Source organism: Lepus europaeus, chromosome 13, assembly GCF_033115175.1.
Source record: "Lepus europaeus isolate LE1 chromosome 13, mLepTim1.pri, whole genome shotgun sequence".
Classification (NCBI taxonomy): domain Eukaryota; kingdom Metazoa; phylum Chordata; class Mammalia; order Lagomorpha; family Leporidae; genus Lepus; species Lepus europaeus.
In genome coordinates this window covers 8588426-8602020 of record NC_084839.1, presented here as the reverse complement: position 1 = coordinate 8602020, position 13595 = coordinate 8588426, and the positions used below count along the sequence as shown (strand labels likewise).

Genomic DNA, 13595 nt, shown 5'->3' with positions numbered 1-13595 from the left:
AGTTCAGTTCTCCTTACATCCTGTGTGGTGCCCACCGCTGTGTGGGAAGGTATATAGTCGAAGCTCATGTTTTTTCTCAGAACAATAATATGTTTTTGTGCATATTCAGATGGATGTTTTTCTCTCATATAGACCTTTTATCTGCATTTCATGAGCACATATAGTGACCGTATTTTTAAGTAAACATTCTGTACAACAGCACTGGGGTGTCAGAATGGTATCCTTTATTTATGATGAATTTGGCAAAACAATCCTGCCATAATTTGAGCTTCTCATTCATATATTCACCATACATACGTGTGTACCGTGAGCAAGAAAGCAAGAGATGGGGAATGTTTCCGTGTATCAGTGAGTCTCATTAAGAAGGTCCAAGCCGTATTCCAATGTAGTGATGATAGGTGTATTAACTGAAAAATAAAATACATTGGCCATTGTTTTATTTTAGCCTCTCATCTTTAAATATGAACAAAAATTTTAATTACAGGGTTTTTTTTTTTTGACAGATTCAGAAAAAATTATATACGTTAGAAGAACACCTTAGCAATGAGTTACAAGCCAAAGAGGAGCTGGAGCAGAAGTGCAAGTATGTTTTAAAGATAAATAATTACATTTAAAAATTAAAGTTTATACATTTTATTAAAAGGAGAGCTACACAGTAATTATATAATTGTTTTGAGTGTATAGACTATGCTTTTTGTAACTTAGAATTATTTACTATTTCTTTTTGAAATTCTTTAGATCTGTTAATTCTCGCCTAGAGAAAACAGCAAAGGAGCTAGAAGAAGAGGTATAGTTGTCCTGTTCTTTTATTAACATTTTTGCTGGTAAAAATCTGATGTCTGACTTAATTGCCTACTTCTCTTAATACTTTGGTAATGCATATCTTGGTATATAGTAAAACCTGTAGCCTGTGGAGAAGACTGTTACAGGGTAACCTCCATACCCTAAGCTTCATTTGGTTATATTTTTGCAAACTTGAGTTGCTTTATTATGTGTAGATACTCCAAATAAATGCTTGCATTTGTATTACGGTTAATGACATGGTTTAAAAGCAGAAAGTGATTTTTTTTAAAAATTCCTATTTGTAACTTTTTTATTCAGTTAATATTAAATAATGGTAGTTCAATAGTGATGGAAAGTTATAGGAAGTTTATCTTGGCAGTAGTGAGCAAAACGCTTAGTCTCAATTACTTAAGGGTAGTGTGCTGTGTTACAGACATGAAACATTGTGAAGGTTCTAACAAAAAGTAGTGATCACTTTTCTTGAGGTGTCTCTTATTTTGAGGTGACTTAAATATTTTTTGTTTGAATTGTTACATACACTCCCCTTCGATAATAACTCCAAGCATTATTTCAGATCAGCTTAAGGAAAACTGTGGAGTCAGCACTGCGACAACTAGAAAGAGAAAAGGCGCTTCTTCAGCACAAGAATGCAGAGTATCAGCGCAAAGCTGAGCACGAGGCGGACAGGAAGCGCAATCTGGAAAACGATGGTGTGTGGCGTAGAATGGTAGCTGCTTACCAAGGAAGAAATGAGAGAGGCCGACACGGGTGTAGTAGGCTAAGCCTCCGCCTGCAGTGCCGGCATCCCGTGTGGGCGCTGGTTCCAGGGCCTGCTGCTCTTTTCCGATCCAGCTCTCTGCTGATGGCCTGGGAAAGCAGTGGAAGGAGGCCCAAGTGCGTGGGCCCCTGCACCCATGTCCTGGCTCCTGGTTTAGGATCGGCCCATTTCCGGTCATTATGGCCATTTGGGGAGTGAACCAGTGGATGAAAGACCTTTCTCTCTGTTTCTCCCTCTCTCTCTCTGTAGCTCTACCTCTCAAATAAATAAATAAATAAAAATAAGTTACTTAACAAATAGAAAAGAAAAACATGAGAATGTGCACGTGTGTATTGTATATGTATGCATTGTGTTGGAGCTTACCACTGAAATTTTTTTTTGGTCTTAGTTAACAGCTTAAAAGATCAGCTTGAAGATTTGAAAAGAAGAAATCAGAATTCCCAAATATCCACTGAGAAAGTGAATCAACTCCAGAAACAAGTAAGTTGATCTCAGTTGGCAATAAATATATTGATCTTTTTTATGATTGCCTGTTAACATTAGTTTTAATTGGCAGTGTTGCAAAAGGCCTTTGCCTCTCATTTTAGCGGAAAATCCTTAGAAAAAATATATTTAGATTTTTGTTTTAAATAGCTTGTAATGGGATAATAAATTCACATATTTTATATGTATCTGTTTGACTTTGATTGGAATAACAGCTGGATGAAACCAATGCTTTGCTGCGAACAGAATCTGATGCTGCAGCCCGATTAAGAAAAACACAGGCAGAAAGTTCAAAACAGATTCAGCAGCTGGAATCCAACAATAGAGATCTACAGGATAAAAACTGCCTGCTGGAGACTGCCAAGCTGAAGCTTGAAAAGGAGTTTCTGAATCTGCAGTCAGCTCTGGAGTCTGAGAGGAGGGACCGAACTCATGGATCAGAGATGATCAGTGATTTACAAGGTATTCGAAATCTTTCAAAATCACACTGGACTTTTCTTGATGATGTGTATTTTAAAGTTAACTTTAGGTGATGGATGATGTGCTAGAACAGCACATTGCAAAATATACTGCTATTGTGTTCCATTAGAATATTGCAAATATATTGGTATAAAATTTTATGAATGGGAGGTTTACTTTCAAATAGAATGATCTTAAATATCAAATTCATTATGATAGTGGATTGGGTTCCCGTTAAATTAACTATAAAGTGCTATCCTAACAAGTATAAAGCGCCTACTCAGAAATAACAACTCCAGAATATAAGGTGGATTCCAAATTTTTTACTCTTAATTGAATGTATATACTTTGTGGGCTTATTGTTTTTAAAATGTCGCAATTTTTAGGTAGAATATCTGGCCTAGAAGAAGACTTAAAGAATGGCAAAATCTTATTAGCAAAAATAGAACTGGAGAAGAGGCAACTACAGGAGAGATTCACTGATCTGGAAAAGGTAAAAGCTACTAACCTTTGCACTTTTATGTAAGAAAATGATAATACAGTTTCAGATTAGAGAAGTCACTTTAAAATAAAGGAAATCACTAACTGGTGTATTTCCTCATATTCATGGACTTTTCTATTTAGACTAAGTTGTATGGACGGGAGAGGTGTATTTTCAGGCTTACAATAGCATCATCCATGCAGCCTGCGGTGTGCTGGGTGCTCATGAAAGAAGGGGCTCTCCCGGAGTGTGTGTGCTGAGAATGCCGCTTTTCTCCAGCTTCGACCATAACATGGCTAAAGTTACAGAAGAGAAAGTCATCATGGCTCTGGCACTTAGAAGTCTATCTTTAAAAACACCAGGAACTAGGGATGATTTCTTGTGTCTACCCAGTTATTATTTTGTTAGAAACTAGAGAGACAGAGACTAGACAGAGGCTGTCAGTAACTCAGACAAGGGATGCGGAGAATCAGGCAGTGCAGTCGTCAGGAGGGTGGGAATGGGCGTGGCTGAGAAATTGTGTGGGAGGAATACTTGGCAGCACTGAGGGAGGAGTGGTGAGCCAGGTGGCTAGCAGGGATACATCTCAGGTTTGTCAGTTACAGTCAGATGTATGGTGGTGCCGTTAATTCACAAAGAATAAAGGAAAAACACCTCTTCAGAGGAGACAATGAAAAACCCATCTTAGTCTTCTAATATTTGAAGTGCCTATGGGACAGCCAAAATAGAATATCTTCAAGGCAGGAAGTAACAGACACTAGGAATATTTGATAATCAGTGGTGTGTAAGTAGCTTAAGCCATGTGAATGGAAGACCCCAGCTGGGAAAAGCCTATGTATACTAGTGATTTTTTGGAGCAGAGTTAATTACTCTTGGTGGATTATGTGGTCTGAAAAATCATTTTTAGTGTTAAAGATTTTATTTGAAAATGAGATAATCATATAATATTTGTGATATGAACTATAGAACCAATAAACTAGAAAATCTTTGGAGTGTATGTCTAGAAAATTGACTTCTGTTATGAAGATTCTCAGAACAAGTCTGTTGAGAGGGGATTATGGATGAATGGTGGTGGGATCTCGAGGGTTTAGATTTACCAAAGGAAAGTGTTGGCTGTGTTTTACAAGTCTGAGAAATAATGCACAGGAGGAGGAGAAACATTACAGCAAACACCGGCATCCAAAGGCTGGGGAAGGGAAGTGTCAGCAGCCACAAAAAAGATGAGCAGGAGCTGGGGCCATGGGGAGTCCAGCGGTGGGAGTGTCAGGACGGCTTCAGGAGCAGCGTTGAGTCTGAGGAAGAGAGAGACAGAGGGTGCTTTTGGAGTCGGATGTTGAGAATAGCGTCGCTCATGTGTTGAGGTTACACGGTCTCCAGGTAGCGCTCCAAACGAGCCGAGCAGAGCTATGGAAGACAGATGCAGGAGGTGAAGGGCTGGAGGATGGAGTTCACCATTACATGGAGTCGAGATGAGGAGAGCAAGGGAAACACTGGACACTAATATTAAACCTGTTAAAAAACAAGTTTGAAAGTTTTTGAAATTGTGATCAGCAATTTGTTGATAACTGCCATTTTAAATCTTGAATAGGAAAAGAGCAACATGGAAATAGACATGACATACCAACTAAAAGTTATTCAGCAGAGCTTAGAACAAGAAGAAGCTGAACATAAGACCACAAAAGCACGGTTAGCAGATAAAAATAAGATCTATGAGTCCATTGAAGAAGCTAAATCAGAAGCCATGAAAGGTATGTATTTTCTTTAAAACAAAACAAAATGTTTAGGGGCCGGTGCTGTGCCGTGGCAGGTAAAGCCGCTGCCTGCAGTGCCGGCATCCCATATGGAACCGGTTCAAGTCCTGGCTGCTCCACTTCCTATCCAGCTCTCTTTTATGGCCTGGGAAAGTAGTAGAATGTGGCCCATGTGCTTGGGGCCCTGCACCCATGTGGGAGACCCAGAAGAAGCTCCTGGCTCCCAGCTGGAGATCAGTGCAGTTCTGGCTGTTACAGCTAATTGGAGAGTGGACCAGTGGATGGAAGACCTCTCTCTCTCTGCCTCTCCTTCTCTCTTTGTGTAACTCTGACTTTCAAATAAATAAATAAATCTTCAGACAAACAAACACTTATTTGAGAGGCAGAAAGAGATCGCGGCCCCGTCAGCTGCTTCACTCCCCAGATGCCTGCAGTGGCCTGGACTGGGCCAGGCTGAAGCCAGGAGCTCGGAGTTCAGTCCAGCTCTCCCGTATGGGTGGACAGGACCCTGCTACTTGAGCCATCAGCACTTTGCTCATACCGTGTTTGCATTAGCAGAAAGCTGGACTTAGGAGCGAGGCCAGGACTCAACCCCAGGGGCTGTGATGTGAGGGACGGTGTCCTAAGCAGAGCTTGACCACTAGGCCGCACACAGGCCCCAAGGTGTGTATTGTTGAGAGAGAGTTCTGTAGCAGCATTTTCCCAAAAACTAATTTAGTGTTTGAACTCTTTGGTTTGGAAAAATATTTGTTTATATTTTATTGTCAAATATTGGGAACTGTAGGGGAACAAAGCTATTATGGAAGCGTATCATTGCCTTCTCGGATTGCAAACTTGATTTACCAGATAGTGACTAGCAGTGTGACCTTGTCCAGGCACTTAGACTCTCTGTGCCTTGCTCTCAGGGGAGACAGTGGTGGTGGTAGGCTGCTGTGCAGCGGCACCTGTGGCGTGCCTGGAAGTGCCGGCTGTGATTCGTTGTAAGCACAGGGTATATCCGTTTTCAGCACTTCTGAAGACCACTATTAAAGCTTGAGAACTCATAGATTTAATTTTACCTAATACAGCTTTATAATAGATGGTAATTAAATGTGAACATCAGGTAGAAGGAGCAGAGGAGCCCTAATTGGATTTGGACTGAGGGCTGATCAAACAATTATCCTTTAACTGTACTAGCAATGATCCTGTAACTATAAACAATAGTCTTTTAACTATGATAACTTAGTTAATATGGAAACTACGTGGTTAGACATGAACTTGGCCTGCTCTTCAGTTTGAGATAGAAGAGGCCTTCGAAAATCTCTTCTGGGAGCGAGCCTTTGATGCAGTGGTTATGTTGCTACTTGGGACAGCCATGTCCTGTGTTGGAGTTACGAGGCTCACATTCCAACTCTGCTTCCCTTCCTGCTTCCTGCTAACGCACGTACTGAGCAGAAGCAGGCGATGGCTCAAGCAGTTAGGTCCCTGACACCGAATGTGGATAGACTCAGGTTCAGTTCCCGGCTCCTGCCTTTGGCCTGACCCAGCCCCAGCTCTGTGACACAGGGGCAGGAAGCCAGCATTGGGAGATGGTTCATTCTCATTCTCCCTCTCCTCTCTCCCTTCCTGCCTTCTTCCCTCCCCCTTTAACTTAATTGAACAGAAGGTTTTTAAGAATAACTGTCATTTCGGATTATGAAAAGTACATTGTAAATTATTTAGGAAAATATAGAAAAGTTTAAAGAAAAAAGCAGAGTACCCATAATCCTGCTAATCAGGATAGTATTTTGTGTATTTTCTCCATTTTCTATACTTTTTTTAAATTAAAAAAATAACATTGTGGGCATTTTCTTAGATTTTTTTTAAAATTTTATTTATTTACTTGAAAGGCTGAGTTACAGAGAGAGAGAGAGAGATCTTTCATCCACTGGTTCACTCTCCAAATGGCCCCAATCACCAGGTCAAAGCCAGGAGCCAAGAGCTTCCCCCGAGTCTCCTGTATGTGTGGCTGGGCCCAACATATGGGCCGTCCTCTGCTGCTTTCCCAGGCCGCATCAGCAGAGAGCTGCATCGAAAGTGAAGTAGCTGGGACTCAGACAGCAGCCATATAGGATGCTGGAACTGAAGACAGCCACTTAACCTGCTACAGCACAGCACCGGCCCCTTTCTCAGGTCTTTAAAAATTCTCCTTCAATAATGTGCCAGGCAGCATCTAAGTGTCACACATGTATTAACTTGAAATGTTCCTAGCATTCCTAGAAGCGTAGATACTATTATCTCCGACCTAGAGGTAAGGAAACAGGCCCAACGAGGTTGATTTGTGTGATTAAATACTTAGTGGCAGCCAGGGCTTCAAGGGAGTTTGATTCTAGAATCCTGTCCTTTTTGGTCTCCCCAAAACATAATTTCACCATCTACATGATAATATGTGAATATGGAGTGAGCCGAGAAGTCATAGAATCTGCCTGGAATGTTTTAAGGTAAAACAGTAATGAGAGACACAGAGTAGCAAGAAAATGGATCTTTATTTAAAATGTATGCATCCTACAGAACTATAAACAGAGGCAGAATTATCCTTCATCCATTAAGAACACGTGTAATATTGTACAGTATTTTTAATACCCTGAAAATGAAGCTCCTCTAATTTTCAGGCATAGAATTCCTGACATTTTAAGTATATTGAGAGGAGTGAAATTAATAAGAATATAATAATAAAGCAACATCATTTACTGTAATGTTTATTAGCACTGTGGCATGTATTTGACATGCTTCTTTTAGTTTCAAATTCTTGATTAGCTCCATTTTTATTGTAACAGAAATGGAGAAGAAGCTCTTGGAGGAAAGGACATTAAAACAGAAAGTGGAGAACCTGTTGCTGGAAGCTGAGAAGAGATGCTCTCTGTTAGACTGCGACCTCAAACAGTCGCAGCAGAAGCTGAGTGAGCTCCTCACGCAGAAGGATGTGCTGAACGAAGATGTACGTGAGGCGTCAGCGAGTGCATGATAAACCAGTTAGTGAGTTCGAAGGAAACTGGGTTTAACTGAGACAGTCTATTCGTACTTTAATAATTTTTTAAAAATTTTGTATGTCCTATTGGTTTTATTGAATTTCCATGATATGGTAAATGACTCATAACTGAATAATTTCTAAAGTTGTTTTACCTTAAACATCATATTTTATTTTAAAAATATAACATTCCTAGAAAAATAATACATATTTTAGTATGAACTGAATTTAACTGCCTCCTGAGACAAGTGTCTGTCTTATGGCACCATCCTTGCTACCAGATTCACTAATAAGAAAAATCACAATAATTTACTTAAGTCCCAAGTATAAAATTTATTTTTTAGGTTAGAAACCTGACACTAAAAATAGAGCAGGAGACCCAGAAGCGCTGCCTCACCCAGAATGACCTGAAGATGCAGACGCAGCAGGTGAGCAGCCTGAGGGTGTCGGAGAAGCAGCTGCGGCAGGAGAACAGCCACCTCACGGAGGTGAGGGTGAGCCTGGAGAAGCAGAACGCCGAGCTCCGCAAGTAAGTGCGCTCCCCGCAGGTGGGCTCATGTGAGTGGACTCTGGGCACCGCGGGTTTTCCTCTGGCTGTTTTACTCTCTTGACCACGTTGTCCCTTCCTTTCTGTACAAGTGGTGTGTCAGTGCCGCTGTTGTTCAAGAACGTTATGTTTGTCTCCCCACCAGCATTTTACTGCTGCCACCTAGCTGTGGTGTGATGACAGGGCAAGTGTGGGAGCTGCATCACAAACACGCCTGGGCTTTTCCCTCCACGCTCCTACAGTTCTGCAGTCACCCCCCGAGCTCGCTCTCCAGGGGCTTGTTTGTTCCTTTAGTTTCTTGGACTTGGGTTATTTGAAAATTAGGCGAACATCATGTAAATTGTAATCATTTCATAGGATATACTGTAATACTCAGAAAATTGAAAACGTATTTGCATACATAATGGAAAACATAAAAATATTCAATAATATTAAAATCAATATTAAAATTGTCCCTTTCTTTAAAAAAAACCATTTATTTATTTATTTGAAAGGTAGAGTTACAGAGAGGCAGAGGCACAGAGAGAGTTTGTTGTGGGGGGGGGGGGGTCTTCCATCTACTGGTTCACTCCCTAGATGGCAGCAATAGCCAGAGCTGTGCTGATCCAAAGCCAGGAACCAGGAGCTGCTTCTGAGTCTCCCACGCTGGTGCAGGGGCCCAAGCATTTGGGCCATCTTCTACTGCTTTCCCAGGTCATAGCAGAGAGCTGGATGGGAAGTGGAGCAGCCAGGGCTTGAACTTGTGCCCGTATGGGATGCTGGCACTGCAGGCGGCGGCTTTACCTGCTACGCCACAGCGCCAGCCCCCCCATTCTTTCTTTTAGTAGTATGTTATTCCTTCCCATCATGACCAAAAGTTTACACTGGATCCCAGTCATTCGATGAGAGGCAAGGTGAGAGTGGGAAGGACGTAGACTTTGGAGCCAGACAGACTGCAGAGAGAATGTCAGTTCCGCTTCTAACTAGCTAATCAACATTGGCCAAAATGTTTAACCTGTCTGAGCCCTTTATCACATCTGTAAAAGGGGGCAATAGTAGTTTGCTTCTTAGGTATCCGGTATATGTTAATGATTGATTTAAAGGCGGGAGCATACAGTAAGTAGGTAGGAACAGTTACCACCACCACTGTTAGTGTTACCACTACAATTGTGACTGCTACTTACTACTACCATTGTTGCTAATTGCCTGCTTTTACATACCCGTGACAGGTCAGTAATACTGACACTAACTAGAAAAGGATGGTCAAAATATTCAAGTAGCCTTTGTTCTTTTTGGGGATTTATTTATTGCCAGGTAAGCCTAGACTCTTAAACTTCATGAGATTTCCTGTTTTAAAATTAGAACTAGATATTGGATCAATATTCAAATGTTATTGTCTTTGCTCTTGTTTTCCTGTATATTAGTTTTATTTTCATTTTAGCCTGGCCTTTTCCATTTAACAGAAAAACTGGCCACTGCTGGCCCTAGAAGTATGTCTTGTAGCCTCATTTATTTGGAGAGATCTGTGTTGACTACTGGATCCCAGGCTCAGGAAGCCCTGAGTCCTGAGGTGGCACTCCTGGCCTCTCTGGCTGAGAGCCTCCACGTGGCTCCTAGGCTCTCAGGAACGTGGTCTTGGCACTACGTGACGACTGCTCTCTCTGTATCTATCCTAGCATCTGTTCTATAGGACTGCAAGAGCTGGTCAGTCAGTCTGATTATGTTTCCTTTCCTGCTCTAGTAACGTTTGTTTATGCTTAATTTATAGTGTGTCATGTGTTTGCCTTTTTCTTTCTTTATAAGTCCACATGGCTCAGTTGTTTCTTAAAGAAACTCATGCTTACCACTAACCTCTACGTTACAAGTTTACTGAATGGCAAAACTCATTGTTATATTTTCTTCTCACCAGTCCGATTAATATCTTACACATCCTTAATAATGCTGTATGAATGAATGCATTCCTATCATGTGTGAGTCTTTGTAATAGTGGCTGTGGCAGATACAAAGATCACTCAATGCATTTCCCACCCTTGAGAAACTTACAATTATTTTATCAGAAGTTCTTCTGCGAGGAGGTAAGACAGGTGTATAAATAATTAGGGTACAAGAGATTTAAGCAATTGAAATTTACATATGAAGTGCTATGTAGACTTCCTCTTATTTATTTGTTTCAAAAATTTTATTTATTGGAGAGAGTATATGAACTCCCATCCACTGGTTCATTCCCTGAATGCCCACAACAACTGCCTGGGGCTGGGTCAGATCAAACCCAGGAGCCAGGAGCTCAGTCCAGGACTCCCATTGGGGTGGTAGGGGCTCAGCTCCTCCCAGGGTCTGCGTTCACAGGAAGCTGGAGTCAAGAGCTGGAGCTGTGTATCGAACCCAGGCACTCCCATGAGAGATGTGGGCAGTTAACCGAAAGGCCAAACACCCATCCCTAGGCTTCCTTTTATAACGGCCAACATTTACATCTCCTCTTGCTTCTAAGATTGCAGTAAGACTCCAGTAAAGCATGTTTTTTTAAATACATAAACCCACTACAAGAGTGAGAACAGGTTGGAGGTCAAGCAGGTTTTTCAGCAGAGCAGATAACAGCAGTAGATGTGCGCCTTGTGACTAATGAAGTAGAACAGAGGAAGCAAGGAGTGTGTGTGAAGTGGGATATAGATGAAGAAAAGAAAATTTTAATTTTCAAAGAGAATAATCTGAAGAACTGGAGTAATGTGCACCTGTAAGAGGAGCAGCCTGCCAGTCATCCTCTGCCACCTCTCCTCATAGAAATGCCTGCGTCCAGGCACCTCCCACCACCAGGGTTCCCACTGGAGCGCCCCCTCCAGAGAAATTAGACAGTTAGTGTGGGGTCAGCAGCCCAGAGAAAGGCCTCCCCCAGGGTGGCGTTGAGGGGGTCTCGCTGCTCACTGCTGGCTTCCTAACTCCAGAATTGAAGCTTGCGGCTAGAAAAATGCCCCACATGCATAGGCATTCATTTTTTTCTTGCTTCCTTTGTAAATAAATAACCAGGTGTCACTAAGCATTTGTGAAAGGTCTGTAATATGAAAGAGGAGGATTGTATTAAGGAAAAAGGAAAAATGGCCCCAGAGAAAACATGTCAAGCAATAGAAGAGAACTTCTAAAAGTTCTGAGGGAGGCATTGGACTAATAAGATCCTGGCCAGTTAGGATGCTGTCTGCTACCTGAGAATACCTGGGTTCAACGCCTGGCTCCAGCTCCTGATTCCAGCTTCCTCCCGGTGCACACCCTGGGAAGCCTCAGTGATTCAGCTAGTTGAGTTCCTGCCACCCAGCCAGGAGGCCTGGATTGATGGAGTTCTCGGCTCTGAGCTTTGGTCTTGCTCAGCCTACCTGTTTGCAGACATTTGAGGAGTGAACCAATAGATGGGAGCATTCCCTCTCTTGTTCTCACTCTCTGCCTCTGACCTACCTAGCTATATAACTACATACATAAATAAGTTCTGTAAAACAAAAACCCAGTATGAATTTTTTTTAAGATTATTTATTTGAAAGGCAAAATTACAGAGAGAGGGGTCTTCCATGCCAAATGGCTGCAACAGCTGGGGCTGGGCCAAGCTGAAGCCAGGAGCCAGGAGCTTATTCCAGGTCTCCCACGTGGGTGCAGGGGCCCAAGAACTTGGGTCATCCTCCACTGTTTTCCTAGGCACATTAGCAGGAAGCTGGATTGGAAGTGGAGCAGCCGAGACTTGAGCTGTTACCCAAATGGAATGCTGGTGCTGCAGGCTGTGGGTTTTAATCACTGTTCCATAGCACCAAACCCCGCCAGATTAAAGCCACTGCCTGCAGCACCAGCATCCCTTGTGGGTGCTAGTTCCTGCCCCCGGCTGCTCCACAGGCCCAGCCCCGGCCGTTGCGGCCATTTGGGAAGTGAACCAGCGGATGCAAGATCTCTCTCTCTGTCTCTGCCTCCCTCTCTCTCTCTCTCTCTCTCTGACTCTGACTTTCAAATAACTAAAATAAATCTTTTAAAAAAACAGGTTTAAAACCCCACTGGTATTAATTAGCATTGTTGACAACCAGAAACAATGTAAAAGGAACAGCCAGCATAAGAGAAAGAGCTCTTAAAGAATACAAAGTACTCCCAGTATAAATTTTTTAGAAAAAGTTGAAGAAAAAAATCAAAGCAATTTCACAAAATGTAGATCACAAGGGACTGATGTGGAAGATGTAGGTTCGATACAATGAGACTGTCCTTGGAGTCCTAGCACCTGACCGGGACAAATCCCAGAGAGAGCTACAAATCAAGGGGAGGGAATTATTAAAGAAATGCTAGAGAGGAGCAGCTGAAGGAGAAAAGTTGATTGAAAGGACCCAGCAAATGGAGGAGCATCTGTACATGTTCCTCTGGAATCTGAAAACCAGAGAATGGGGTTGCCCGAGGTCTCATCTCACTGACCAGGAAGGCAGTGCTTCGGCTTGAGGTCACAGGAAATGAACATCTGGTTGTGCCACTTACACAGGGACACAACTGTGCTGGGCGCTGGGGAGAGGCTGGAGATGGCAGGGAGCGATTCTCAGTTACAGTACGGAACTGGTAAATTACGTCTACACTCTATGTCAGGAAATGGCTGAGGTGCAGCAGTGACCCAGCAACGACAAAGGGGTTTCTCCTGAGGAAGTAGAACTGGGAGGGTGTGGAGTGGCTGCTGTCGTCACTACAACTCCTTCAAGCTGTTCTGTGCTACTGAATTGTGGCCCAGTGCTTGCTCCGTAGCTGCTCTCTGACGCACAGTCAGCCCTTTGTGTCTGTGGGCTCCACGTCTGCAGAGCCAGAAAAGAACTGAAGCTGTGCTGAACCTGCACTGACTTGGCTTCTTGTCGTTGTTCCCCAAATAAGGCAGTATTGACAGCTGTTCATGTTTATGTTGTATTTGTTATCATAAGTAACCTAGAAAAATACTTTTATTAAATACCTAATGTTAGATTTTTAAAATTTCATATAAGGACACTTTAAAAGGTTGGTGGAGAAACAATTAAAAGTTCATTTTGATGCAAAAATTTGTTTTTGAGATATATTCAGGGGCCTGCACCGTGACTCACTTGGCTAATGCTCCGCCTGTGGTGCCAGCATCCCATATGGGCGCCGGGTTCTAGTCCCGGTTGCTCCTCTTCCGGTCCAGCTCTCTGCTGTGGCCCGGGAGGACAGTGGAGGATGGCCCAAGTGCTTGGGCCCGTGTACCCACATGGGAGACCAGGAGGAAGCACCTGGCTCCTGGCTTCGGATCGGCGTAGCTCTGGCTGTAGCAGCCATTTGAGGGTTAACCAACGGAAGGAAGACCTCTCTGTCTCTCTCTCTCTCTCTCACTGTCTAACTCT

At 42.7% G+C, this 13595-nt stretch overlaps 1 protein-coding gene across 1 annotated transcript in view; it reads left to right on the top strand.

Annotated features, from left to right (window-relative positions):
- ROCK2 (Rho associated coiled-coil containing protein kinase 2) overlaps nt 1-13595 on the top strand; it is a 147936-nt gene that overhangs the window by 115387 nt on the left and 18954 nt on the right. The window contains exons 12-20 of the mRNA XM_062208963.1: nt 504-583; nt 739-787; nt 1358-1493; nt 1950-2041; nt 2260-2506; nt 2890-2996; nt 4573-4732; nt 7531-7691; nt 8066-8250. Coding sequence (XP_062064947.1) covers nt 504-583; nt 739-787; nt 1358-1493; nt 1950-2041; nt 2260-2506; nt 2890-2996; nt 4573-4732; nt 7531-7691; nt 8066-8250 — 1217 coding nt within the window. The remainder of the gene's footprint in view (nt 1-503; nt 584-738; nt 788-1357; nt 1494-1949; nt 2042-2259; nt 2507-2889; nt 2997-4572; nt 4733-7530; nt 7692-8065; nt 8251-13595) is intronic.